Source organism: Colobus angolensis, unplaced genomic scaffold (assembly GCF_000951035.1).
Source record: "Colobus angolensis palliatus isolate OR3802 unplaced genomic scaffold, Cang.pa_1.0 Scaffold217, whole genome shotgun sequence".
Lineage (NCBI taxonomy): Eukaryota > Metazoa > Chordata > Mammalia > Primates > Cercopithecidae > Colobus > Colobus angolensis.
In genome coordinates this window covers 3,322,085-3,348,909 of record NW_012115344.1, presented here as the reverse complement: position 1 = coordinate 3,348,909, position 26,825 = coordinate 3,322,085, and the positions used below count along the sequence as shown (strand labels likewise).

General features: G+C 36.1%; 1 protein-coding gene across 1 annotated transcript in view; it reads right to left on the bottom strand.

The window, feature by feature from the left end:
- The window catches only part of NFKB1 (nuclear factor of kappa light polypeptide gene enhancer in B-cells 1), a 125,568-nt gene that overhangs the window by 90,809 nt on the left and 7,934 nt on the right, over window positions 1-26,825 (bottom strand). Inside the window, exons 2-5 of the mRNA XM_011943214.1 lie at window positions 25,182-25,251; window positions 10,498-10,543; window positions 6,012-6,090; window positions 2,018-2,058 (exon numbers count right to left, since the gene is read on the bottom strand). Coding sequence (XP_011798604.1) covers window positions 2,018-2,058; window positions 6,012-6,090; window positions 10,498-10,543; window positions 25,182-25,198 — 183 coding nt within the window. The 5' untranslated portion in view covers window positions 25,199-25,251. The remainder of the gene's footprint in view (window positions 1-2,017; window positions 2,059-6,011; window positions 6,091-10,497; window positions 10,544-25,181; window positions 25,252-26,825) is intronic.

The following is a 26,825-nucleotide window of genomic DNA, read 5'->3' as shown; positions in this document are numbered from 1 at the left end:
AAAAAAAACCAAAAAAACGAAATACACACACACACAATTCATTATCTTTAATCACAAAATTCCTTTGGGGCAGTTGGAAAAATATAGACACGTATGTGTTTATGTCTTACTGGGAGTGGTGTCAAATAGACTATAAATACGTAATAGACATTTTTGATGGTTGCATAAAAGTATCTAAATCCTCAGAAGTTTTTAACCTGAGGATGAAATTTTATAACTTTTTTCAGGAAGATGTTGTCAAACGCATTGTCTGCATGCATTTCTGATTCTAAATTTCTGAGATTAAAGTTTTGCCTTTAATCCACATTCACTCATCTCAGTAACTCCATTTGCTTAAAATGAGTCATCAACCTCAAAGGCAAGGCTACATCCATTCAGTCAGAAAGTCTGACTTGAATACAACCTTCTTACTTTCACTGAATTCAGACATCAAAATAGCATCACTTTGGTAAACACATTGTTTTACTCACATAAGCTTTTATATGAATTAAATTTTGAATTTTGGAACTACATTAACCCTTCAGGTAAATCATAAATGCCAATTTTTCCTTATGACGGTTGGATCCATAATAAGGAATTACATTTAAAAATTCTTATTGTAGTGCTACGCTTATGAAAATGATATTGGAGAAAATACTTTGGCATATGCAGACAAATACATTTAGTTGATTTCATAGACTACCTACATCTTAAAGGCTGGGAAATTTTCCAGGATGCCAAAAATCCCATAGAATTTTAAGGGATAAAATTCCACTGGGAATTGATGACCTTCTGTGAGAAATAACTGCTAAAAAGAGTTGAACATGGAGGTAAAGCAATGGAGTTTTACTGGCAGCCTGTGGAGTCAGGATGTGACACCTGCAAGAAGTAGAACCATGCCCCAAAGTTTCATATGGCAGCAAAAACTTTCATCTAATTTCAACCTTACAAGGATAGCCTGTTCAGTAATCATTAAGACATTTATATCAAATGCTGACCAAATATAATACATATATAATGTCACAATTCTGGAAACCACAATGCAGTGGATGCTTTATTTAAGCTTGTGACCTAGCTAGCATGTGTTAAATGTTACAAAATGCAAAAGTGTTTCACTCACCTGAGCTAATGAAAAAGAATACTTAGAAAATGTATTGGGTAATATAGCTGCAAGAGGACAGGTATCCATATCCTCCATACAAAACTGTGATTAGTTCATCCATCCAAAGATTTACCGACTGTCCTCATTCTGTGGGGAACTATACCATCACTTCCATTCCCCAATAATTGAAACCTCCTATATGCAGACATTAAGGATTGCCTTTCTTTCTCTTTCACAGCATTGGTCCCATCCAACTTCCTATAAATATCCACAGACTTGGATACAGTGAGGAGGCCATTTCAGTTCTGAGCTATCCCCTACAGACTCTAGTGGTAAGGGGAAGAGCCTGATAAAATGTTCCTCTCCTGACTCCAAAGAGGCTGAGTCTAAAGCTAACACCAGAGGGAAGAGAATTCAATAGTTCGTTCTAACATTTTACTTTCCACTGGTACTTTCAGTATGTTAGTTTACATGTTCCAAAGGCAGCACAGAAAAGGCTGGGGCTACCAAAGGAAGGAGGAAGGCTAAGAGGTACTACATGTGCAAGGATAATAGAGGGATGTCACTCAGTACATGTGAACTGTATGCATACATATTTCTTCATAAATGAAAATAAATGCAAATCACCTCTGCCTTTCCTGGGAGTGGCTGGTAAGTTAAGCTAGTAGAGACAGCAGAATACTGTAATTAACTGTAATTATAATACTGTAATTAACTGCAGTTTTACATAACTATGTACTGAGGCTCAGGACAGTGTGAACAATGACTAAGAGAAATGTAAAGTGAATGAATAAAGCTGTTACATAATTTGCCAGGTTGTTGATATTTCAGATAAGCTACTTCCTTCATAGAATTCATTTACTATTCTTCAGTGCTTATGATCTCAATATTAGACACTGGAATCTAACATTTAAAGTCCCACCCCTTTAATCTTACCTGTTTAGGTTGCTCTAATATTTGAAGATATGGGCCATCTGCTAAAAACAAAAACAACAAACAGAAACCAAAAGAAACTGTGAGGCTTCTCAAATTTGGTATAAAATGTAAAGCAAGTCAAAAACTGAAATTATGTTTTTATGTAGAAATTTCAAATGAATTTTTGGTTAAAATTCCACAAGGATATAATTTCTCTTCCTTGTTTAATATTAAATTAACCCTTATTTTAATAATACTTTTAAAAGTTTAGCGAACCACAATAAATAAATGTTTGTTGAATGGTGATGGCACATTTCCTAACCCAATAAAAGGCATATGGCTGGAAAGAATTGATGTCAACAGCCTTCATAATCTTGTCTCCTAACAAAGCATTTTAAAATGACAAATATCAACTAAAAGCAGCAACCACTTCTGGGCACTATGGTATTTTCTTTGGCCTTCACATCATTATACACTGACTTTCATTCCTCAAAGACAGTGGGCTTAATGTGAAATTAAAAGATACTCATCTAGCAACCTGCATATGTATGTATGATAGACAGATAATGATTTCAGGCTACCTCTTTTTCCTTACACTAGGTTTTCTGTTTTTTTTACTTAAAGGGAAAGTACCTTCATTCCTTAACTGGTTAGTTTGTTTCCCCTTTCCTCCCCGACACTCCCAATGTAATTTGGTCTATCAGACATGGTAAAATTTTCATATTAATCCATAACTTTTGATGTTTATATGCAATTTTGAATATTGTGCTGTCATATAAACTATGTTCTAAAACAGCCCAGGCATTTTATAAAATACTGAAAATTATTTAATTGAAGATAGGTGCATGCAAATTAATTATTGTATAAACACAAAGAAAACTAGAGGCTTAATCCATACCCTAATGGTATCTGACTCGAAAATTCAAAGGAAAATCAGAATCTCTGATAACATAGGTACAAATTGTTCAATATGAAAAAGTCCTTAAGCTTTCCAGTTGATTTTTATGTCAATAGTATAACCCATAGCTCTGCAGTAAATAAAGGGATATGGCGGTTCTCATTTATCTGAATGTATATTAAGATGTTTAGTGCTAAAAATATTTTAGGAGAATGCTTGTATGTCCATTTTAATCTTCATTTTCTTTCAGAAGAAGCTCAAGACCTCTTATTTTAGATAAATTTGTGAGGAGATAAACCTTCAGGTTGAAATTAAAAATAAACTACAACATAAAAGAGAATTTATTTATTTTTATTTATTTATTTATTTACTTATTTACTTATTTATTTTTTGAGAAAGATTCTCACTCTGTTGCCCAGGCTGGAGTGCCATGGCACAATCTCGGCTCACTGCAATCTCTGCCTCCAGGTTCAAGCAATTCTCTGCCTCAGCCTCCCGAGTAGCTGGAATTACAGGCGCCCACCACCACGCCCAGCTAATTTTTTTATTTTTTTAGTAGAGACAGGGTTTCACCATCTTGGCCAGGCTGGTCTTGAACTCCTGACCTCATGATCCACCTGCCTTGGCCTCCCAAAGTGCTGGGATTATAGGCATGAGCCACCTCACCCATCCAGAGAACTTATTTTTATCTTTTCAATATTATGATAAATCAGGATAAGGCTAGAGAACTGGAAAAAAGAAGGGTATAATTACTTCCTGTTATTATTCAAGAAATTTACAAGGAAGCCAGTTGAAAAATGACTGCATCTGAAATGAAGCATACACAAGAAAAAAAAGGGGGGAGTCACTGGTCAATGTATTAAATTACCACCTTTTGTCTGTATGAAATTCACCCTGGACGTTTTAAATTACTTTTAGAAATATAAGCATAATTTAAAAATTCCCCCCAAATGGCTAGAATTTAATTTTGGATAAGGAAATAAAATTGATTAGAAATAGAAATATTTTCACACTAAGATACAGCCTGTATGACAATGTAACATTTATAAAAATATTCCCTGTTATAATGGTGAAAGAACATATCAAGATAGTCCTCTAAGACAGCAACATTTGGATGTCACGAAAAATACAGAGGAGTTGGAAGCATGTTTACATTAAACTTCAAGTCTCTCACTTTTTAACTCTGCTAAAAACACCTGCAAATCTGCCATTATTTTTCCTGTAGGATTTAATTTCCTTTAACTATGTGAAAATTCATGTAAAATAGAGCCATTTTCTCTCTTTCAGGAAACACATTAAAAGTTAAATCAACTAGAAAATTAGATTTGATATGCATATATTTGTTGTTTTAAGGCCAACATTCTTTTGGCCACATTTCTGTGCCATGAAAGAGACATTCCACTGTGCAGAGAAATTTAACTTTAGACCTAAGATTTATGTCACATCCCATAGTCTTCAACAAGTACTAGATCTACTAAAGGTTTTAGATTTCAAAAAATCTAGTAGACTAAAATAATCCATTTTAGAGTTACTAGTTAATATTGGTTTAGATAATCAACCTCTCTACCTCTTCAAAAATTTGAATACAACACCCTATATATCTGGGACTATAAAAATTGTACTATGACACTGCAATGAAGAGGGAAAAACATATAGATAAAAATGATGGGGTAATAACAACTAACAAATTAGATTTTTAGGTGTAATTTGAATAGTTTTTCTAATATTATGGCAAAACAATTTCTACAACACAAAGCTGTGACCACAGAATATTTACTGAGATGGTTATTTTGATAATCTTATTTTCATGCCCATAAATCTGAAGAAAAAAATTAAGAAAACATCTGCCTCAGGATACTGTTTGGTATTCACAAGACATTAAGAGGAAATGTGTGTATTTCCTGTGGACAGAACCAAGATCTTATATTTTCAATAATACATTAATACTAAGAAAAATACTTTGAACTCTAGAAATAAAAAGTTCACAAGAAACACACACACTACCAACACATTTACTGGTTCACAGGAAGCTGACCTAGAGCTCAAATTGGAAAGCACTTCACAAGATCACAGACATGGTAGCCTAAAAATAATGTTTTTTAGGGGGTAAAGAGAGAAAAACCTCTGAAATACACCTTCACTAGTGAAGGTGAAAGTATAGTAGATCTACTTTTTTCCCTCCCATGAACTCCTAGAAATACTAAAGATATAAACGCAGAAAAAGTTTTCTGATCTAAAGCAAATGAAAAGTAAATACTGTAGTAACCATGATAATTTTAAATGAGAATAATACAAATTGGATAAAATATCCCAATGAAGACAAGCAAGTCCCTGGTAAATAAAAGAGCTGATGCCCACTTCAGTGATTACCAAACTCTCTTTTACACATAACCTCCATAATTCACTCACACTGCTTTTGAACATCTGTTAAGTCCCACTGGTGACGGGTGAAGTGAGGAGAGAAATAGAACATAAAAAGAGCCATCACACCAAGCTTACATACAAATAAATCACTTTTTTTTAAGAAAGAGGCAAAATGAGTTGTTGTTGTTGTTTTTTATTACTCTTATGAAATTAAACAGTTGCCGATGGGAACAATTAAAACAGTCATGTTAGAAGGAAGGATTGTGAGTTTTATCCAACTTGTCAGAGTGCAAAGTTATAAGCTTTTATAAAGATGATTTTTCTACTGAGATGATTTTTACAATTTCTGTACACTTTGACTCTCCAGTGACTGGCACACTGGTAGCACACAACAGGCTCTCTTAAATGTTTGAAACAGAAATGAAGAGTGGAGACTGCCTCGTGTGAATCTGGGAGAAAAGACTTAAAAGGAATACAGAGATAATAAAGAAAATCCTTATATTGAGTAAAGAAATTCCTTCTGAGTAGTTCTAGCAGATATGAAATGCAGTAAACCACACAAGGGGTAATTGAGATGAAATATTTTTGCGCAAATATATTTCAAGAAAGTATATTAAAAGATTGGTTTTTAAAACAAATCACCATTTCCTTTCTAGGTATACAACTGAATTTCTAGGAGACACTATTAACAAATCCCGCATTTTACTAAGACTGAAAGCAGAACAACAGAGTAACAGGGATGCGTTTTCTTACCTGTTGGCAGTGCCATCTGTGGTTGAAATACTTCTGGATTAAATATTGTATGAGTCAAAGAAGGATCCAAATGAAACATCTGTAAAGAAGAACATTTAAATGTTTCAATCATTATTTTTCCTACATTATATGAAAAATTTGAAGTTGGGACACCTAAAACTTTATAATAGGAATGAAACTAAAGCCAAAAACAAAAATCTGAAAATATTTTAAATCAGGATTTCAAAAGATCTTCATGAGACCTAGGTAAGTTCTCATGTGTATAAAACTTTATATAGGGTTGGACAACATTTAAGTAACAAAGGGATTTGAGAAGCATAACTTGGCTATAAAGTCCCCAGAGGCAGGGACCTAGTCTAGCTTGCTTACTGGTATATCTTCAGGGCCAAGCACACGTTTATCACAGAACAGATACTTAAACAGTTGCTGAATGAATGATTTGAAGCTTGTACTCTCTTAGAAGTATAAACAACAGAATATAATCCTAGAAATCAGTATTTCATCTATGGTGGTAAATATACCCCTCATCTAGCTATCCAATGTCAAGGCCTGAAAGAATGACAGAGAGCACCTCTGGGACTATTTACAGAATAACTGAAAATATAACTGACAGTACAAGGAGTAGAAAACCAAGCACTGAGCTCACTCATTTCTTTTACCTTCACTTTCCTAGCAAAACACAAAATACTGTAATTTAGTGGGTGTGGTAAGCTGAATAATGACCCCCTAAACATCTCTGCATCCTAATCCTCAGAATCTGCGAGTGCTACCTTATATGACAAAAGGAATTTTACATATGTCATTAACGTAATGATATTAAGATGAAGAGAGTGTCTTGAATTGCCCAGGTGGGCCTGATGAGAGGGATTCAGGAAATCAAACTGAATCTTAGGAGGTGTGACAATGGAAGCAAGAGGCTGGCATGATGAGAGGGTGCATAAGGAAAGTAGGCAGCCACTAGAAGCTCAAAAGGCAAAGAGATGAGAGCCTCAAGAAGGAAAGCAGCCCTGCCAGCACCTTGATTCTAGACTTCTGAGCTCCCAACTCAGAAATATAAATTTGTGTTGTTTTAAGCCACAAGTATGTGGTAATTTGTTAGGGCAGCAACAGAGAGTGAGTATGCAGTATATTTTGAAGACAGTAAATTCTATCTTAATAAATTACTATTCATTACTTATCAAAAAAATTTGTAACCGCGGGTTCATTTCGGATTTTAAAACCATATTTCTAAGCTTGCTATTTCTTTTAGCCTAAAGAAGTTATATGGTTGAAATGTCTGTGGACAGCATGGAAACCAGCCATATTTTACTTTTTATGAGACTAGTTAGTAAGTGTGCTGAACTCACTTTTCGTTTCTTTTAGTAGCCAGTATTACAGCTTGTCTCCTGTCCTTAGTAGTAAATAATTGGAAGTTCTGCAGTACCGAAGATCTTAGTACGCCTAGTTAAATTAAGAGTTAAGACAAATGTCATTTAAATAAAGAGTACTTCAGATCCATTTGAGGGATGCAAATTTTCAATTGAGGAAAAAAGAATGCGCTTCACTTCAATGCTTGTAAGAGTAAAAACTCACTGATGCTATTCATTGTTTACTGAAAAGGAAATACAGGAATGAAAAAGCATGTTCTGCAAAAATGGGCCTCATTTCATATAGGATTTTAACAGTCTCAGAGCAAACTGAAAACCTAGCAGGAAAACTCTTTCCTGTGGTGGCTAAATGACTGGTGAGTGGGCAAAAGGGCTCACCTTAGGAGAAAGATATACTCTCCACTTCAGACTAAGAGAGTAGTTGTGTTGTGCTGCAGCTGGTATTGTTTATTAGTTCAGGGTGGAGAGCAAATTCCAGACTCCACTAAAACACTAAGGCATGCAAACTTTAGGAAATATAAACCATCAAGCTCAAGCCAAGAAAGAAAAAAACTTCAAGACCTCTTGCCTCAAAAATGGAAATGTCAGAACGTGCCCCACCCCTTTTACTGATGATCGCAGATGCCCACATAAGAAAAACTTTCAAAATGAATGTTTTCGGCAGGTTTTACTCTTCTGTGGCATAAAGAATCATCTCTTGTTGATAAGATTTCCTGTGTACAGACAGGAAAGGATGGTTTAAAATCAAGCAGAAACAATCCTCATGCTGGTTAGTTCGCCCTTAATTGTTAGAGAGAGCATATTAAAAGCGAAAGGTAAAACAAAGGGTTTTGATAATACAATTAGCCAAATGTCTTTGTTTCAATAAAAGAAAATGTTCCTAGATTTATCCTAAATCACCATGTAAAAAATAAAATTAGAAAGGAGCATCTTAATGCAAAAAGCAATGCATAGTCATTATTTCTAGATCAATCAGAATATTACCCAAAGTAATAAACGCTATATATGTCTATTTTATTTATAGAAATAATACCAGAGCCTTTAAAACGTATTCCACTTCTGGTTTTATTTTTCTGGCTGATTCTTTGCATGTGCAATTTCGGAAATCCACTATTTTAAATGATTGCCACTAAAATTTAAATGTGACCAGGCTATCTTGGCACTAGTGTTCCTTCTCCTTGTCTAGTCTAGCAAACTACATCTTTCAAATCTCAGCTTACAAAGACTTCCTTTGGAAAGTCCTCCGTAACTCTGCTCTTCCTCCAAGGTAGCACCTTGTGATGCTGCTGAACATTTCTATCCCCCTCTGTGCAGAATACTACTAGAGCATATATCACCATATGAAAACAATGTCTGTGTTCTTCCTATTACAGTAGTAGCTTCCTGAAATTAGAGTGTATGTATCACTTATTCCTTTCCCCCTAAACCAATGTTCTGGCACAAAGTAATGCCTCAATAAATAGCTGATGAATGAACAAATCTCCATGTTTGAAATACTTCTTGGAATCATTAACATAAAAAATTTAATATTGCCATTATAATTGCTCCAGAGTCTGAAAATTGCTTTCAAATGATTATGTATACACATATACATATATATATACACATACATATACACAAGAAAGAGAGAAAAGAGGAAAGCAAAAATGTTGGTTTTAAGAACCAATGACGAGTTGATGGGTGCAGCACACCAACATGGCACAAGTATACATATGTAACAAACCTGCACGTTGTGCACATGTACCCTAGAACTTAAAGTATAATTCAAAAAAAAAAAAGATAATTTAAGATACTATAAAAAAAGAACCAATGTAGATTTGTTAGACTATTCCAACATTTCTATTTATTTTTTCCAACATTTTTCAAAATAAAATACAGCAGAAAAAGAAAAAAGGACACTGCTATCCTTTCATAACCACTAATAAATGATAGGAACAGTTTTATGCTTCCAAAGCACATTCATCAAATATTTTTGACTCATCCCTGTTACTGTGGTGCTAGCATTTCTATATTGCAAGTGAGAAAAGTGAGGATTATGGGGACTAAGTGATTCTTCAAGTCTGAGGAGCTGATCTGTAGTAGTCAGTACTTATATAAAGATCTTCAAATTCTGAGTCCAAAGATCTTTCCACTACAACAATCTGTCTCCTTACTAGATCAGTTTTAAATAAATTTTTTTTTTGGTATAAATTGATGGGGTAAAAGTGTAATTTTGTTACATGCATAGATTGTATAGTGGTCAAAACAGGGTTTTTAGGGTATCTATCACTGAAATAACATACATTGTACTCATTAAGTAACTTCTTGTCATCTGCCCCCATCCCACTGCCCTCCCACGCCTCACCTTTCTGAATCTCCATGGTCTGTCATTCCATTCTCTACATCCATGTGTACACATTAAATATGCCAAGGGGCTGTAGTGGGTTAAACTGTGTTCCCTCCCAAAAAGACACCTTTAAGTCCTAATCCCTGATACCTGTGAATGTGACTTTATTTGGAAATAGGGTCTTCGAAGATATAAGCAAATCAAAATGAAGTCATATTGGATAAGGGTGCACCCTAAATCCAATGATGCCTTTATAAGAAAAAAAGAGAAGGAGATTTAGGTTTAGAGACACAGTAGAGACACACAGGGAAGAAGCGCATGTGACGATGGAGGAAGAGATTGGAGCGATACAGCTACAAGCCAAGGATTCCCAGCAATCAACCAGAAGCTAGGGGAGAGGCATGGAACAGACTCTTCCTGAGAGCCTCCAGAAGGAACCAACCCTGCCAACACCTTCATTTCACACTTCTAGCCCCCAGAACTGTGAGATAATGTATTCTGTTGTTTTAAGCCATCCGGTTTGTGGTGATCTGTTATGGTAGCTGTAGAAAGCTAATACAATAGCTATCCTGTAGTGTATATAATTTTTATGCAACAATGTGTATGAATGCAGGGTGTGTTACTCATTTTACATGACATATCCTCTCCAACTTCACACGAAAGGATGGAGAAATTGAAATTTAAAAAAAATACTAATTTTAGAATTTTCCTAGTGCTAACTTACTGTTGTCTTTGTATATTTTGAAATACGAATATATTTAAATAGAATTGCCAGTGAGATTATGACACTTACTTGTTCAGGCCTTCCCAAATATGGATCATCTTCTGCCATTCTGAAGCTGTATATTAAAACAAAACAAAACAAAACTGTAACAACATAATAAACTTTAAAAATTCTATCACCATGAATTCATGCAGGAATAAATTGTATTATACCAATAAGACCAAATATAATCCTTTTTTGAAGACTGTAGGAGGAGGACATGATGTAGTTCCTCTTTGGTATCTAAATCTAACAGCAAGGAGATTGCATAATCAAGGAATTACCACTTACGTATGACTCAATACCCTCGTGTTAAGCTCACCACAGTACCCTGAGTTTGGTACAAATGATCTTTATGCTTTGTATAAAAAAACATACATACTGTGATTCTTAGAAGCCATTTCTTTTTATCACCCTCTGAACTTCAAGGATTCACAATCTTAGTTCCTTAAGTATATTGTTTTCCAACCCTTCAAAAACTTTGTGATGGTCCCAGAACAATCTCAAAGTTTTCTACAAGGTTGAGAAGCTCAAAAGGGACTGATCAGTACTCTGCATAGCACAAGGCGAGGACTCCTATAGTGTACCAGGCTCTGTCCTCTAGCGCACGGGGTCCCCAGACCCTGGGCCATGGATAAGGCAGCACAACAGGAGGTGAGCAGTAGGCAAGCCAGCCAAGCTGCATCTGTATATACACAGCTGCTCCCCATCGCTTGCATTACTGCCTGAGCTCCACCGCCTGTCAGATCAGCAGCAGCATTAGATTCTCATAGGAGCACAAACCCTATTGTGAACTGTGCATGCAAAGGATCTAAGTTGTGTGCTCCTTAAGAGAATCTAAAGCCTGCTGATCACTGTCACTGTCTCCTGATGGGTCACAGTCTCCCATCACTCCCAGATGGGATTGTCTAGTCGTGGGAAAACAAGCTCAGGACTCCTACTGATTCTGCATTATGGTGAGCTGTATACTTACTTACTTAATTATATATTACAACGTAATAATAATAGAAATAAAGTGCACAATATATGTAATGTGCTTGAATCATCACAAAATCATCCCCAGTCCCCAGTCTGTGGAAACACTGTCTTCCACGAAATTGGTCTCTGATGCCAAAAAGGTTGGGGACTGCTGCTCCAGCGTGTTCCACAGAAGCAAGCTATGTTTCTGCCATTGTCCAGCTGGTACAGAAACTCTGTAATATTAAAAGTGCAATAAAAAATACAAAAATAAAAGCCCTTATTATCAAGGCTATAGGTCTCAGATTTAATCAACTCCAGCTAAACATTAATATACTGCAGGCCCTAGCAATCTTCTATTACCCGGAGGCCCTCCCTGATAAAAGGGAGGAACCACGTGGTCAGATAAAGATAGTATCTAAAATCACATATCATTTGAGATTTACTTCCTTGAAAAATGTCATTATTATTATTCAAATACAAGTTAATTTTATTTATTTAGATCAAATTTTAGATATGTGACATGAAAAATGAGAAAATTAAAGAAAAACAAGGCTGAGGGTAAACAATCCCTGGGGTAATTTTTCTTTTTTTTTTCATAAAGTCTATGAAGCAGTCATGGGTACTTAGGACTGAAGATGAGAATGTCAGCTATCCACCCAAATGTGCTGTCTCCTTTCCCATAGTATTAGTATTGTAGCTGGAAATGTGACTGCTTACCTAATGCATACCCGACACTTCGATGGAGTTAGAGATGGCCATCTGACCAAATGCTCATCAGTGCAATGTCAGAACTCTTGTGTACCACTTCTAGGTCTGGGCTTATGGCCCTTGACATGCTTCCTCCATATAAACTCAGACATGGAGAAGACCTGGCTTCTACCAAAAAGATGATGATTAACAGCCTAGGGGATGGCAGATAAATGAGAGGGAAGGAATGAGGATCCCCGAACAATGCCATGAGACAGATCTGCTCTGACCATCCAGGCTGCTCATGCTGGTGGTGATGAGAGAAAGAAATAAACTTTGTTCTTTAATCCAAATGCACTGTCAGGTCTCTTTGTTCAAATAGTTTAGCCCTCACCCTAATGAATATATCACATAACACTCCAATAAGCACAAAGTCCTCCAAAAAAGAATCTGATTTTCAAAGAAATCCTCTCCTGCTGGAGCACTATGTGAGTAAGGAAGAGTGAGAAAGCTGATGAGCATTCTAGGGGGATACAGAGCAGTGTACAACTTTAACAAAAGGGAAAAGGGCAGCTCTGAGTCCTTCAGAAGTTCGTGCAGATTTGCAGGGAAACATTTGACTAAAACAAGAAAGTAATGATTGAAGATATACTGATAGCCACAATTAAACAAATCCCAATTAAGACAAGCAGTTAAAAAAGGGAAAATTGACCTGATACAGTAAAGAGGGTAAGTCACTTGAAATTCAAGAGTTCTATCATGTTGGCTGTGTGATCTTGGATATTAACTAAACTCACTGTGGCCTTTGTTTCTTCATCTGTAAAAATGACAGATTTTGATGGAATGGACTTTTGAAAAGAATATAACCTTGTGGTTAATTAGCAAACAAATGCCTATTCAAATAACATATCCCCTAAGTCTTAATATTTTTTTGTAAACTTGGATTTTTACATATATTTATAAGTATATATCTATATCAAAGAATCATTGGCATAGTTTTCAGTTATATGAAGAAACTAGTAAAAAAATTACACTTAAATACAGTACTGAATACCAGCTAGAACAATCAATGTCAAAATCCCGATCCTTAGAATACCACAGGAGCTCAAACTTCCAAGAAAAACATTAAAACCATCTTTGCTTTTAACCTTTCTGTCACTCTAGACTGGTCTCCTGAATCTTCATAAACAGTATTAGCCTATGGTCCTCAAAAACAGAGATGAGGCCGTTGACTTGTTAATTATACTGATTATATATATTTAAACCTGTGGATGGGTTTTCCAGACTTCTGAATGTATACAGTTAACATAAAGCAGTCCTCACTCTAATTTTTAAAACTCACACTAAACCTACTTTATTAGAACTGATGCATGATCACTACTATAGCTAAAACCTTAATGAAAATCTGTCAATTGCAGGCACTAGACAAACTGCCAAATTAAACATGATCTTCCCCTTCAATATCCTCCCCATGATTTATACACCAATTCTTGCCAAAGGATCACAGTTTTAAAAGCCTAACAGCAGCCCAAGGCTCACTTGGGTGCTAGTTAAAATCTGAACTTTTAAAACAGCCTTTGCAAGACAGTTAAGTTCACTGTGAAGAGCTGAAGTAATAGTAACGCTACGGTGATGTCAATGTTAATTCACAATTTAAAAATGAAATGTCAAAAGAAACCAAGAATCATTTGGAAAGGATGAATCACTAAGTAATATTTGCATTAATTGTAAAAGCAGGTTTTATTTCTAAAATGTTGAAATACCAACTAAGCCTCTGGAACTAAAGAATTAGAAAAGACCAGGGAAAACCCCTTCTACCTCCCTGTTCCCCCAGCCCTTCCCCTCACTTTCCCTTGCTCAGTTCTTTGCTTTTGAGGAAGGACCTTGAAGCCAAAAGGGCAATAGTAAGTTTCCGGGGGAGAAGATGGGACTAATCTCTGCATCTCTTTTTCCAATAGTGAGGTTTTTAGGAAGATTTTCACACCATGGAAAAAGAAATAGAAAGTGTAGCTAGCCAGCAACAAATAAAATAGCCAGTGAATTGCTTGTATTTTTCACATGAAAAACATAATGTTACAACTAGCTTAGTTCTGAACATGTGATGAGTTCTATAAAATGCCTAATGGGTTATTTTCTGAACCTCTGTGACAATGCCCCCTCTAACACCAAAGTGTAGCACCAGCTTCTTGGTGAAGGCTGTAGGACCGAGTGGATTAACTTGAAAGTCACAGAACTGAGCCATTAAGGATGCAGTTGGGAGCACGCCTGTCCTTGTAACTGGGGAAACTTTCTAGGATCAGAGATATTCACACTTTTGACTACGACCCACTGTAAGAAAATATATTCTTTCTATTCCACAGGATGTCATTTAAAAAAATAAAACTGTTTCAAACTCATTTAAATGATTTGCAGTTTGAAAAAATAAAATTTTAGGTGCCATCCAGAGAGTACAGTTGGGAATCAGAGAGAAGTGTCTCTACTTTCAATATTATATTCAGCCACAATAGACACCACTTAGGTGTGATTTTAATCCCTCATGTTGGATAGCAATGAGGATGAAACTACAAGAAAAGGGGTGGCTTTTCATCATTTCTCTGCTGGCTAATAAAGTGATAAAGAATGTGAGGAAGGCTTTTCCACAGAGGAATTTTCTGGAGAAAACAAAATACTTTGCATAAAATGTGAAACACTCACATGAGAGTATCTTTTGATTCTGCAATTCTACCTCAGGAATTTGTACTTAAAAATTATCTGAGCAAGTGTGTAAAAAAATAAGTACCAGGATATTCACTGCAGCAAGTAACTGGAAATAATCTGTATGTCCTTTGATAACAGATTGTTTAATTATAATTATCCACATTTATAAGTTAAATATTATGCAACTGTTAAAAATAATAATACAGTATACGGTATAATCTGTATACAGTAACTGGAAACTTTTACTCAGTAAGTTATATGTTTCTATATTGTAATTTTCTAACTGAATTATGTAATTAGAAATATATATTTAAATAGGAAAAAGGAGAAATTTAAACCTCTCCTGAATTTAAGGTTTAACTCTGACATCTTTAACAATTAATGACATACAGTGAATAAAACATGATAAATGAGCCAAAAACTTCTAAGCACTACTGAAATATTCATAAGAAATACAATAGAAAAATTTCAACTTTAAAAAGAGCTGCTGATTGACAACTTTCTGATATTGGCTTAGTGGTGATGAAATAAAAGTTGATGGTGGCTTAGTTACTTTTTTTTCAGAAGAGCTGATTTCTGAAAGTTTTTAAAAAGGAATCAATATTTGTGCACTACAACATTTAGATTTATATAAACTAATTTTCCATGTTTTAAAGCTCCTCCTTCCATTTCCACATCCATGTTTCATTTGGGTGCAATGTGATCAATTAACATGTAGAATAGCTACCTGATAAACACAAATACATTGTGCTTGGAGCTGGTAAAGATAAGGTCCCTGTTTACAATGGAATGTCAATCCAATAGGGATGGCAGACACATATACAACATTCAGCTAGTGAGTTCATACATAGCTTATTAACACCGAGAATAATACACAGCAAATGTTAGCCATTTTATTAGATGGCATAATAAGCAATATGTTTGTGGTAAATTATAGAAGGAGGAAGATAGCAAAAGCTTTAGACATTCTGAGAAGACTCAAGTATTTTGTTTCCCATTTTACATTTATGGGTCTCTAAGGTGGCTAGCTATGTGTCACTGCTAGATAAACTGTTTGCATTTTGCCCCCAGGGGTCATTTGGCAACATTTGAAGACATTTTTGCCTGTCACAGCTAGATGGGTGGTCCTACTGGCATCTAGTGTATAAAGGCTAGAGATGCTGCTACAAACCCTATACTGCACAGGACAGCCCCTCACAATAAAGCATTACGCAACCCTAAATATCAATAATGCTGAGCATGAGAAACCCTAACGAACATCATCACATCCTGACAGTGCTTTGGTTCACATGGAGAAAGAAGTAAACTTTACTGACTACCTCATGGGTAAAGAACTATAGCTAGAACTTCACATATTTCTCTTAATTCTCACACCAATCCTGAGAATCAACATCCCAGATAAGACACCGAAGCTGAAGGAGAGTAAGCCATTTGCTCAGGTTCATACAGTAACGCTGGCTAATCTGACCCCATAGTCTCTGGCTCTTTCAGTTGTTTAGGAGGTAGAAGTGGTTTTCCTCTTTGGCATATAACATTATTTATTTTAATATCGCATCTTTGCTTCAGGTCTCCCAAGTGTTCTGGTTAGAGCTAGTCTACCCATAGCACAGCCTGAAAAGCAGAATAGGATTCTGATGATACACAAAATGAGTTCTTCACAAGGCAATCACCTATGAGGATAAAAATACCAAAGAATGTTAACTCAAGTGATAGTTCTTTTTTTAAAAAAATATTTTCTTTGGTCAATCTCAAAAGACAGGAGAATAAAGAGATTCTCCCTGAACAATGTCCATATTCACTGATGGTATGATAAAAGTATATATACAATTATAATATTATACATAATTATATACATATACTTACATATTAAAACTATACATTTTATATATACCTTATATATTATATATGTATATACTTATATATTAATTACATCAAATGTATATTATAATTTAAAACTACAGTATACTGAAATACTACATGAATATTTTCCTTCCTTCATTAATTTAGTCATTCACCTAAAAATATTTATGACTACTACGTCAACACCAAAGTGCGCAAGAGTGATGTAGTTCCTGTACTCACACAACTTACAGTTGTGGTAGATTGAAAACAATGACCACACATTTTTTTATATGCCACTCAACAAGAGGAAACATTTATTTCTCTGTGCTTTGAGTCTTAGCAGACCTATGGACATACTCTGACCAACAGGAACAGGTAGAAGCGCAAGTTCTAAACCCAGCTTTTAAGAGGCCTTGCAATGATCATTCTCTTTCTTGGAACATTGTTACCATGAGAACAAGCCTGCCCCAGCCCCTGGAAAATTAAAGACCATGTGGAGCAGAGAGAGGTAGTCCTAGCTGAGGCTCAGCAGCACCAGTTGGAGTAGCCAAAACAACTTCAGACAAACAGTAGTAGGACACCAGCTGAGTAGCTACAAACAGCACCAGTCGACTAGCCAAAAGACCTTAGAGATTAGCCAAAGCAGGCCAGGCCAGATGACCTAGGCAGCCCACAGAATTGGAAGAAATAATCAGTATTTGTCTTTTAATTTTCTTTGTGGTGATTTTTTTATGCCACAAAAGCAAACTAATGCAACAGTTTAGGAAGTAGGAAGGCAAACAGGCAAAAACAATGCAATATAGTATGTGTCATGGGAAATGGAGTGTATGTGGGGTATGGGTTAATTATCTTGGTAATTCAGTAATCACACTTTGTTAGAGTTCTAGTCAGAGCCCACTTTGTACTCATTTTTTTACTCCATTGGTTTACTCAATTCCCAACTGAACAAAAGAGGCAAGTATAGTATACAAAACACTGTGGTGTATACAGAAAATTAAAACTGTTAAAACTTTCAGAGTGCAAATATTAATAAATCACCGTTAGCTTTAAGCAGTGACACCTTTATGAAACAAGTTAATGTTTTAAATCCCTTCACCTGTCTATCTAAAACCAATTTCATCATTCCTGCTGCAGTGAGCCCCATTCTTGACTTTCCAATTTCTGCCAATATATCATTCTCACACATGTCTAGTCAATAACCAATTTCTGCTGATTATTTTCTTCATGTTGTTTCTTGGATCTGCTCCTTTCTTTCCAACATCCTAGGAGAGACCTTTATTGCCTCACCCCTGAATGACAGTAATAGGCTCTGCACTGTTCTCCCTCACTGCAGGGTTTCTTCCTCTTTAAGTATCTTTCACATTATATATTACTTACAAGATAAAGTTCAAAGACTTCAAACACTCAGCACATACATTATTATATTAAATCATATTATAAGCATCAACTACTATTATGTCCCAACCAAAACTCCCTATGATAGACAGATTAATCATTCAAAATGTCTTGCTCATTTCCTTCTTGTACATTTGTTCACAGTATGCCCTGCATCCTGAAATGCCATCTTTTCTACCTCAATAGCACCCACTCTTTAAGGCTCTAGTTAAATCCAGTCTCCGCCAAGAAATCCTATATTTTTCCCGTAACGTATAGCTTTGTAGTCACATAATATCTATAACACTTATATATACTGGTGATTTAACACTAGACAGCACAGTTTTACTGCAATCTAACTTTATCTATACATTTATAATCTTCTCAAATGGACAGAAGTGCCTAAAAAGTAGAGATGGGAGTTTTGCTTTTTTGTACTGCCAAATTGGAAGACACTGTTTTGTTTTGTTTTGTTTTTTTAAAAAAATACTGCATTAATTTTAAGAAGCACTGTAATTTCAAGTTTGTCAGAATGTCAAATTCTGGTTTTAGTTGTCACAGATTAACAGTTATCTGAACTTCCCACCTTGCTATACTCAATTGTGAAGCCATACAAAATACCTAAAGATGTAATTGAAGACACTGGACATCATAGGGCTAGTACATTATAAGGTGCTTTACATGTACCCTAGAACTTAAAGTATAATAATAAAAAAAAATTAGATACATAAAAAAAGAATAAAAAAAAGGAAAAAAAAAGAAAGAATAAATAAAATGTTTTTGCAAATCAAAAAAAAAATAAATAAATAAGGTGCTTTAGGTAAATTCTAAATTCGCCCTCACTTTTTGACTGAGGACGCTTTCCAAATCATGACTCAGGGACAGCCCAAAGAGATAACAGCAATGGGCAGAATATCACAAAGAAAGGCTTTAAACAAAAAGCAAGAGCCTCAGAAATCTACATAGGGGTCAGCTCTGGTCACTGGCCAAATACTAAGCTGTGATACTGTAGGACGAGACCCTGCAAACCTAATAGAAAACAGTTTCTGGCCATCTAAGAGCTAAATGGAAATTCCAGACATCATATAGTGCTGAGAGACACTGAAGTTGTAATGATCTAGGGTGGAAAGACATCACTGAACACTATGAGCATTCAGTTGTGATTTCAGAAAGACCACACAAAGGGAGTTAGAAACATCCTAAAATAAGGGCTACTCTAAACCTATCTTAGTAAAACCAGGTGATTCACCAGTAAATTCACTGCTTGTTACAACAAAACTCAACACGTTTTAAAGGAAGACAAAAATCCCAAACTGTCCGCAATGGAATATCCACAATGTACAATAAAACATAATGAAGCCTGCAAAGAAATAGGAAAATAAGACTGAGAAAAAAAATGACACGAATGACGAAATTAGCAACCACTGACATTAAAATGGCTAATAGCACATGGTCAATAATGTAAAGGAAAAGATGAAGATAATGAGCGAACAGATAGGCGATATCAGCAAAGAAACGCACACCTTTCTTTAAAAAAAAGAACAGAAATTTTAGAACTGAAACGAAATTTCACTAGATGGACTTAGCATATTTAACATTATAATAAAAGAAAATGCCAATAGACTAGAAGAAAGGTCAATAAAAACTCTCCAAACTGAATCACAGAGAAAAAAGAGGCAGAAAGAAGTGAACACAGCTTCAGTGACCTACAGGACAATATTAAGCAGTCTTACATATTTGTAACATGGAATCCCAGAAAGAGAAAAAAGACAGAAAAGATATTAAAAAAAATACCAGTTGAGAATTTTTCCAATTTTGATTTTTTTAAAAGTCAACCCACAGATCCAAGAATCTCAAAGATCTCTATGCTGGATAAAAACAAATAAAACCATGGTTAGGCATATTACAGCCAAATTGTTAAAAACTAATGCTAGAGGAAAAAAAAAATCCCAAAACAGCAAAGGACCAGAAAGGACATATTATATATGGGGGAACAATGATAAGCATGATGTTTCTGATGATCATTAGTCACAGTACAAGCTAGAAGGCATTGTAAAGGCACTTTTACAGTGATAAAAGAAAAAAAGATTGGTCCAGAATATTCAGCAAATATACCTTTTAAAAATAAAGGTGAAATTGACATTTTCAAGTAAACAAGAGCTGAGTATTCATCACCAGCAGATCTTCTAAAAGGCATGCTAAAAAAACTTCTTCATGCTGAAGGGAAATGATAGAAAGTTGGACCTTTATGAAAGAACAAAAAGCATCAATAATGATAAATATGTGAGTAAGCACAATACTTTGATTTCTTCTATCTTAATTTCCTAAACAAACAATTGACTCTTCACAGCAAACAAGACAATATATTTTGGAGTTTATAACATACAAAGTAAAATGTATAACAACAATAGCACAGAAGGATAAACAGAAGTATAACACTGTCAAGTTCTCACATTAATTAATTATAGACTCAAAGATGCATATGGTAATAAATAAATATGTTTCTAAAGTGGTAAAGTAACCACTTTAGAAAATAACCAATGAAGGAGATAAAATGGAATTTAAAACACTAAACTTGCTTTATTCAAAGGATGGCAGAAAAGGAGAAAAAAAAAAGAATAAAGAACAGATAGCACAAATAGATAATTAATTACCAAGATGAGAGACTTAAACTCAACGTACCAGTAATAATATTACATGGAACTGGAGTAAACTCATCCAGAAGATAGAGATGATCAGATTGGATTTTTAAAAAGCAAGATTCAAGTATATGCTTTTCATAAGAATTGTACTTTAATATTAAAGACACAGATAGTTAAAATGTATGAAGATGGCACACTGGGCTAGTTATATCATGCAAATGCCAAATACAAGAAAAGCAGGCTATATTCTAAAATATCAGATATTTTAGAAGTAGACTTCAAGAGAAGAAATATTACTAGGGACAAAGAGGAACACTGCAAGAATGAATCAAAGGGCCAACTCATCAAAGAAAAGCAACGATCCTGTTGTGTATGCACCTATTAACAAAGCTTCAAAATATATGAAGCAAAAAGTGGAAGAACTAACGGAAAAAATGACAAATCCACAATTACAGTTAAGATTTTTAACATTCCTCTCTCAGTAATTGATAAAAGCAAAGCAACAGAACGTCAGGAAATGTCTTAGTCTGTCAGTGCTGCTGTAATAGAATAGCTGAGACTGAGTAATTTATAAACAGCCCAAGTTTATTTCTCACAGTTCTGGAGACAGGAAGTCCAAGATGAAGGCACCAGCATTTGGTGTCTGGTGAGGGATGCATCCCCTAGAGGGGAGGAATGCCGTGTCCACACATGGCAGAGGGCGGAAAGGCAACAGGAGACAAATTTCCTCCGGCAAGCCCTTTTAAAAGGGCACGTAATCCCATCACTTCTTATAGGCTCTACCTCTTCCTACTGTCACATTGATGATCCTATTTCAACACTGGAATTTGGTGGGGACACATTCATACCATAGTAGGAAAGATATAGAAAGCTTAAGAACAAAACTGTCAATCAAAAGAACCTAGTGTATGTCTACAACAACCCCACTGAATGATTTTAGAGTCCACATTATTATTACTATTATTATTATTATTATTTGAGACGGAGTCTCGCTCTGTCGCCCAGGCTGGAGTGCAGTGGCACCATCTCGGCTCACTGCAAGCTCCGCCTCCCGGGTTCATGCTATTCTCCTGCCTCAGCCTCCCGAGTAGCTGGGACTACAGGCGCCTACCACAACGCCTGGCTAATTTTTTGTATTTTTTTAGTAGAGATGGGGTTTCACTGTGTTAGCCAGGATGGTCTCAATTTCCTGACCTCGTGATCCGCCTGCCTCGGCCTCCCAAAGTGCTGGGATTACAGGCCTGAGCCACCGCGCCCGGCCCAGAGTCCACATTATTTTTAAGTACACATGGAATAGTCACGAAGATAGATCACATCCCTGGCCATAAAATAAGTCTCAATAAATTTCAAAGAATTGAAAGCATGCAGAGTATGTTATCTAAATACAGTAGAATTAAGCCGGGCGCGGTGGCTCAAGCCTGTAATCCCAGCACTTTGGGAGGCCGAGACGGGCGGATCACGAGGTCAGGAGATCGAGACCATCCTGGCTAACACAGTGAAAGCCCGTCTCTACTAAAAATACAAAAAATTAGCCAGGCGAGGTGGCGGACGCCTGTGGTCCCAGCTACTCAGGAGGCTGAGGCAGGAGAATGGCGTGAACCCGGGAGGCGGAGGTTGCAGTGAGCTGAGATCCGGCCACTGCACTCCAGCCTGGGCCACAGAGCAAGACTCCGTCTCAAAAAAAAAAAAAAAAAAATACAGTAGAATTAAATCAGAAACAAGTAATAGAAAAATATCCAAAAAAAAAAATTCTGAAAGGTATATAATTAAGCAAAACTGTTAAACTGGGGGAGAAAAAAGTACCTCTTAGAATCAATAGACTATAGAATATACAACCTCACCCCCCTGAAAGAAGCATCTAAATTCTTGCTGTATCATGTTCACTATAATCATGGGGGACAGGGATTTTCTTAGAGAAGTGATTAGAATGCATTCCAATGTGTTCCATAAAAAACAAATTTTTGCCTATGGTTGTCTTCTTAATCATAGTGGAATGAAATTCATAAGATCAAAAGATGTTTTGGGCATTTTAAAATTATATTGTAATTAAGAGTAATTTATATCATACTCTAAGTAAAATTTATTTTTATTAATACTATATTAGGACAAACTCTGCCAAGAATAAACTTGTAGAGCTAGAGAAGTTCTTTAAAGATTATAATAAGTTAGATAAAACCTTAAATGTTATAATTAAAGTCACTCCTGAGATACTGCTGCCTACCATTTCCACATAAAAACCGCTTCAGTACCTCTGTTCATGGTGTGAGGTCTTTCATTCAGATGGCATGAAAAAGGGACTTGACATAGTGGACTTTGTTCTGACCTTTTGCGTCTACATTTCTAATGCTACAGATTTCTTCTTCCCTAAAAACATAGTATCACAGGATTTTAATTTTGATATGTAGCCTCTGCCTTGAGTACCATTTTGGAATATTCATATTTTCAGACTGAGGCAGAAGTAGACCTCATGCATTATGAATTAAGAGACTAGTATTCTTTTGTTCAAATATAGAGAAACTTATCTAGTTCTCTTGAATCTGAATATGACTTATTTTAGATTTTTATTCTATTAATCCTCAAAAATCCATAAAAATATGTTCTTTATGTTTTAAAAGAAAAAGAGTCATTATGTGAACCAGCAATGTTTGGTCCTATGAACACGGGTACAATCACCCTGGAGGCACAAAGGGTTCCCTTGAAGAAATAATCATGGCGAAGGCCTTCTGATTACATATACACAAATATAATAATTTGCATGCCATCAAAATCAGGCTCCATGAAGCCCTTTCTGCACTGACCACTCATACAGATAAACTCTTTTAATGTACACATGGCTGGGTGTGGTGGCTCACACCTATAATCCCAGCACTTTGGGAGGTCCAGGTGTTTGGGGACAAGCTTTGGCAACATAGGGAGACCCCATCTCTACAAAAATTTTAAAAGGTAAAATAAAATTAAAATTTTGCCAGGCGTGGTGGTGCATGCCTGTAGTCCTAGCTACTTGGGTGGCTGAGGTGGGAGGATAGCTTGGGACCAGGAGGTCGAGGTTGCAGTGAGCCATGATTGCACCACTGCACTCCAGCTTGTATGACAGAGCAACATCACATCTCAAAACAAACAAACAAACAAAACAAAACAACACACATACAGATGTCAATGTATAAAATGAGTGGGGAGAAATAGGTGAACTCTACTCTTTTCTCTGTCTGATAACATCAGATGTGAATACTTCTTTCTCCCATGTCTCTTTGTCAGTGACCCTGGCTACTTGGTATTAAGCAAAATATTTACTTTTAAATTCATAATAAGTAAATGAGAATGTAATCAGTTTTATATCTTTTACTAACAACTTAGGAAAACCAGTATTTTGTTTAGTGAGGAATATCTGGAATGAACTGACCTTAGGGCCCACCTGACACAGCAGAGTTCCCACTGGTGTGAAGCTCATTATTAGCACCTTGGAATAATGAATTCATTCAGTCAATGCCTCATTGTCTATGTGGATATATATGAGTCATGGAATTGACATACACATAATCCAAAAGTTGTTCGTGAAATCTTTTAAATGACAGTGGAGGGAAGGGGCCCTAACTAAGAAAGGACAGATAGGATGCTTTTGCAGTGCTGCCAGTGCACTATTTCTTGACCACCAACTAGGTTAAATGTGTTCACCTTGAGATAAATCTCTAAAGTTGCAGCATTAATATTTGTATACTTTTTTAGCTATGGGATTCTTTAACTTAAAAAAGGCTAATGTAAAAAGAAAGTTTCTTTTTCTATTTTTTTTTTCTTTTTTTGAGACAGAGTCTTGCTCTGTTGCCTAGACTGGACTGCAGTGGCACAATCGCCACTCACTGAGGCCTCAACCTCCCAGGCTCAAGTGATGCTCCTACTTCGGCCTCTTGAAGAGCTGGGACCACAGTCATGTGCCACGTTGCCCAGCTAATTTTTATATTTTTTTGTAGAGACCGGGGTCTTGCTATTTTGCCAATGCTGGTCTCAAACTCCTGGGTTTAGGCAATCCTCCCTTCTCGACCTCCCGACGTACTGGGATTACAGGTGTGAGTCACTATGCCCAGCAAGAAAATTTTAAAAACTGAAAAGACTACATTGATTTAAGCTCCATGAATTTCTGGATTTCTGTCTTGTTTGGCACTGTATGCCTTGTCTTTAGAACTGTGTCTGGCACAAAGAAAGGACTCAACATATATTCAAATGAATCACTGTTAAAGAAATAAAACCCTACTTATGTTAATCAGCTTGATTTAATAATTTCACAATGCATATGTATACCAAAATGTCATCTTGTATACCATAAACATATATAATTTCTGTCAACTGTACTATGCTAAAGCTGGAGGTCGAAAAAAGGAAGGAAAAAATAATAAAAACAACAAAATCATACTATGCGAAGATGGAAGAGCTTCTATAAACAAGCAATGCTTCCACTACCCCACCCCTCCTCATCTCTAATCCTGCTTTTCAAAGGCTGACTTTTTCTTTTTGGTTTACCTGGTGGTTCTTTTCATATCTCCAAGATATGCTTCTGTCTTTCTTCTTGATGTCGGACGTTGTATTCCTTCTAGGAAGGAACAGAGGAGGATTCATCTCATACTACCACCACCTCCCCTTCTTCTCCCTCCAAATATAATTAGTGAGACCTTGAATCAATCCAGCATTTAAATATTAAACTTTATATTCAATTTTTGTCTCAAGCTTTCCATAAATTTATTTGGAGAAATACGAATGTGAGAGACTGGTTAATAATGAAAAAATTCAACACCAGAAACATGTGGATTTGAAAAAGAAGCTATACTGAGACTAAAATTGTAACTCATTATCCAAAAAATGGGCAGTTCCTCATATTATCAATTTGATAATCAAGAATTGGCTTGGTACTTACTCACACGCATTTTTCTTACGTTGACCTATCTCAATATGACAAGAAAATCGAAGTCTTCCAATTAATACAATTATATCAAAGAAACACATAATTTTAGAGAGAGATGCTCATTTGGCCAAACCTCATTTTTTTACAGAACAAAAATAAGACTCAGAGAAGTTAATTAACTTGCTCTGAGCCACACAGTTAATTGGCAGCACTGTCTCTTGATATCTTGTTCAGTATTTACTTATTCAGCAAACATACCAGGTGCTGTGCAAATAAAAAGTAAATAAGATGAACTCATTGCCCTCAAGATGTTTCTTTTCTAGGACCCACAGGAATTCAGAACACAGAATGGGGCCACATAACTCTTTATGGAGAGGGGAGGGAGAAAACAGAAAGGCAAGTGAGAGAAATGGTGATGCTCAAACCAGGCCTAAGGGTTTAGTAGTCTAACGCAGGATGGCTAGAAAAGAAAAGGCACTTCTCATACAGGGAGGACATAAGCAAAGGTATTCAAAGTCAGAAACTGTGAGTAGGAAACTGAAGGTTGGTGTGGAGGATCTGAGATTACGGGATGGTTGGGGAACAGGGGAGGGAGTAAGGGGGTGAGGTACATGGGTATCAGCATGTGAAGACAACTGGGATTCACTGCAGAGACATGATCCAATTTACACTTTAGAAAGCTGACCATTATGCAAAATGAAGGATGGGTCAGAAGCAGGAGACAATGCAAAAATAAAATCTAGAAATTCAATGAGGAAGGGATGGATTCTGGAGATGAGGAGGCTGACTTGATAGAACTTGGTGACTGCCTGAAGAAGAAAGCTGAATGTGTAAGAAGGGCTTCTAGATTTCTGGCATGGGAAATCTACTGAATGGACCCTAACAAGCTAACAACTGCATTCCCTAATGTGCTGGGGATACCAATCTGTACAGAGGGGTGGGGATCAGGGATGATGAGAAATTTAATATTGGCATATAGATGTGAAGATACTTAAGTGCCTCATCAATAAAATGATTTCTGTGGCTTACCTTGACTGACTGGACTCCTACAGTTCAACAGATACTTAGTAAACATAGGACAATTACTCCAAAAGTCATCTATTTCAACACAGGATTGAACTACCACTCTAAGCAACTTGGACTGACTCCTATTTGGCTATTATAGGAGACTTTCTAAGAGAAATGGGATACTTCCCCACCCATCATAAAAAGAATTATAGGCCGGGCGCGGTGGCTCAAGCCTGTAATCCCAGCACTTTGGGAGG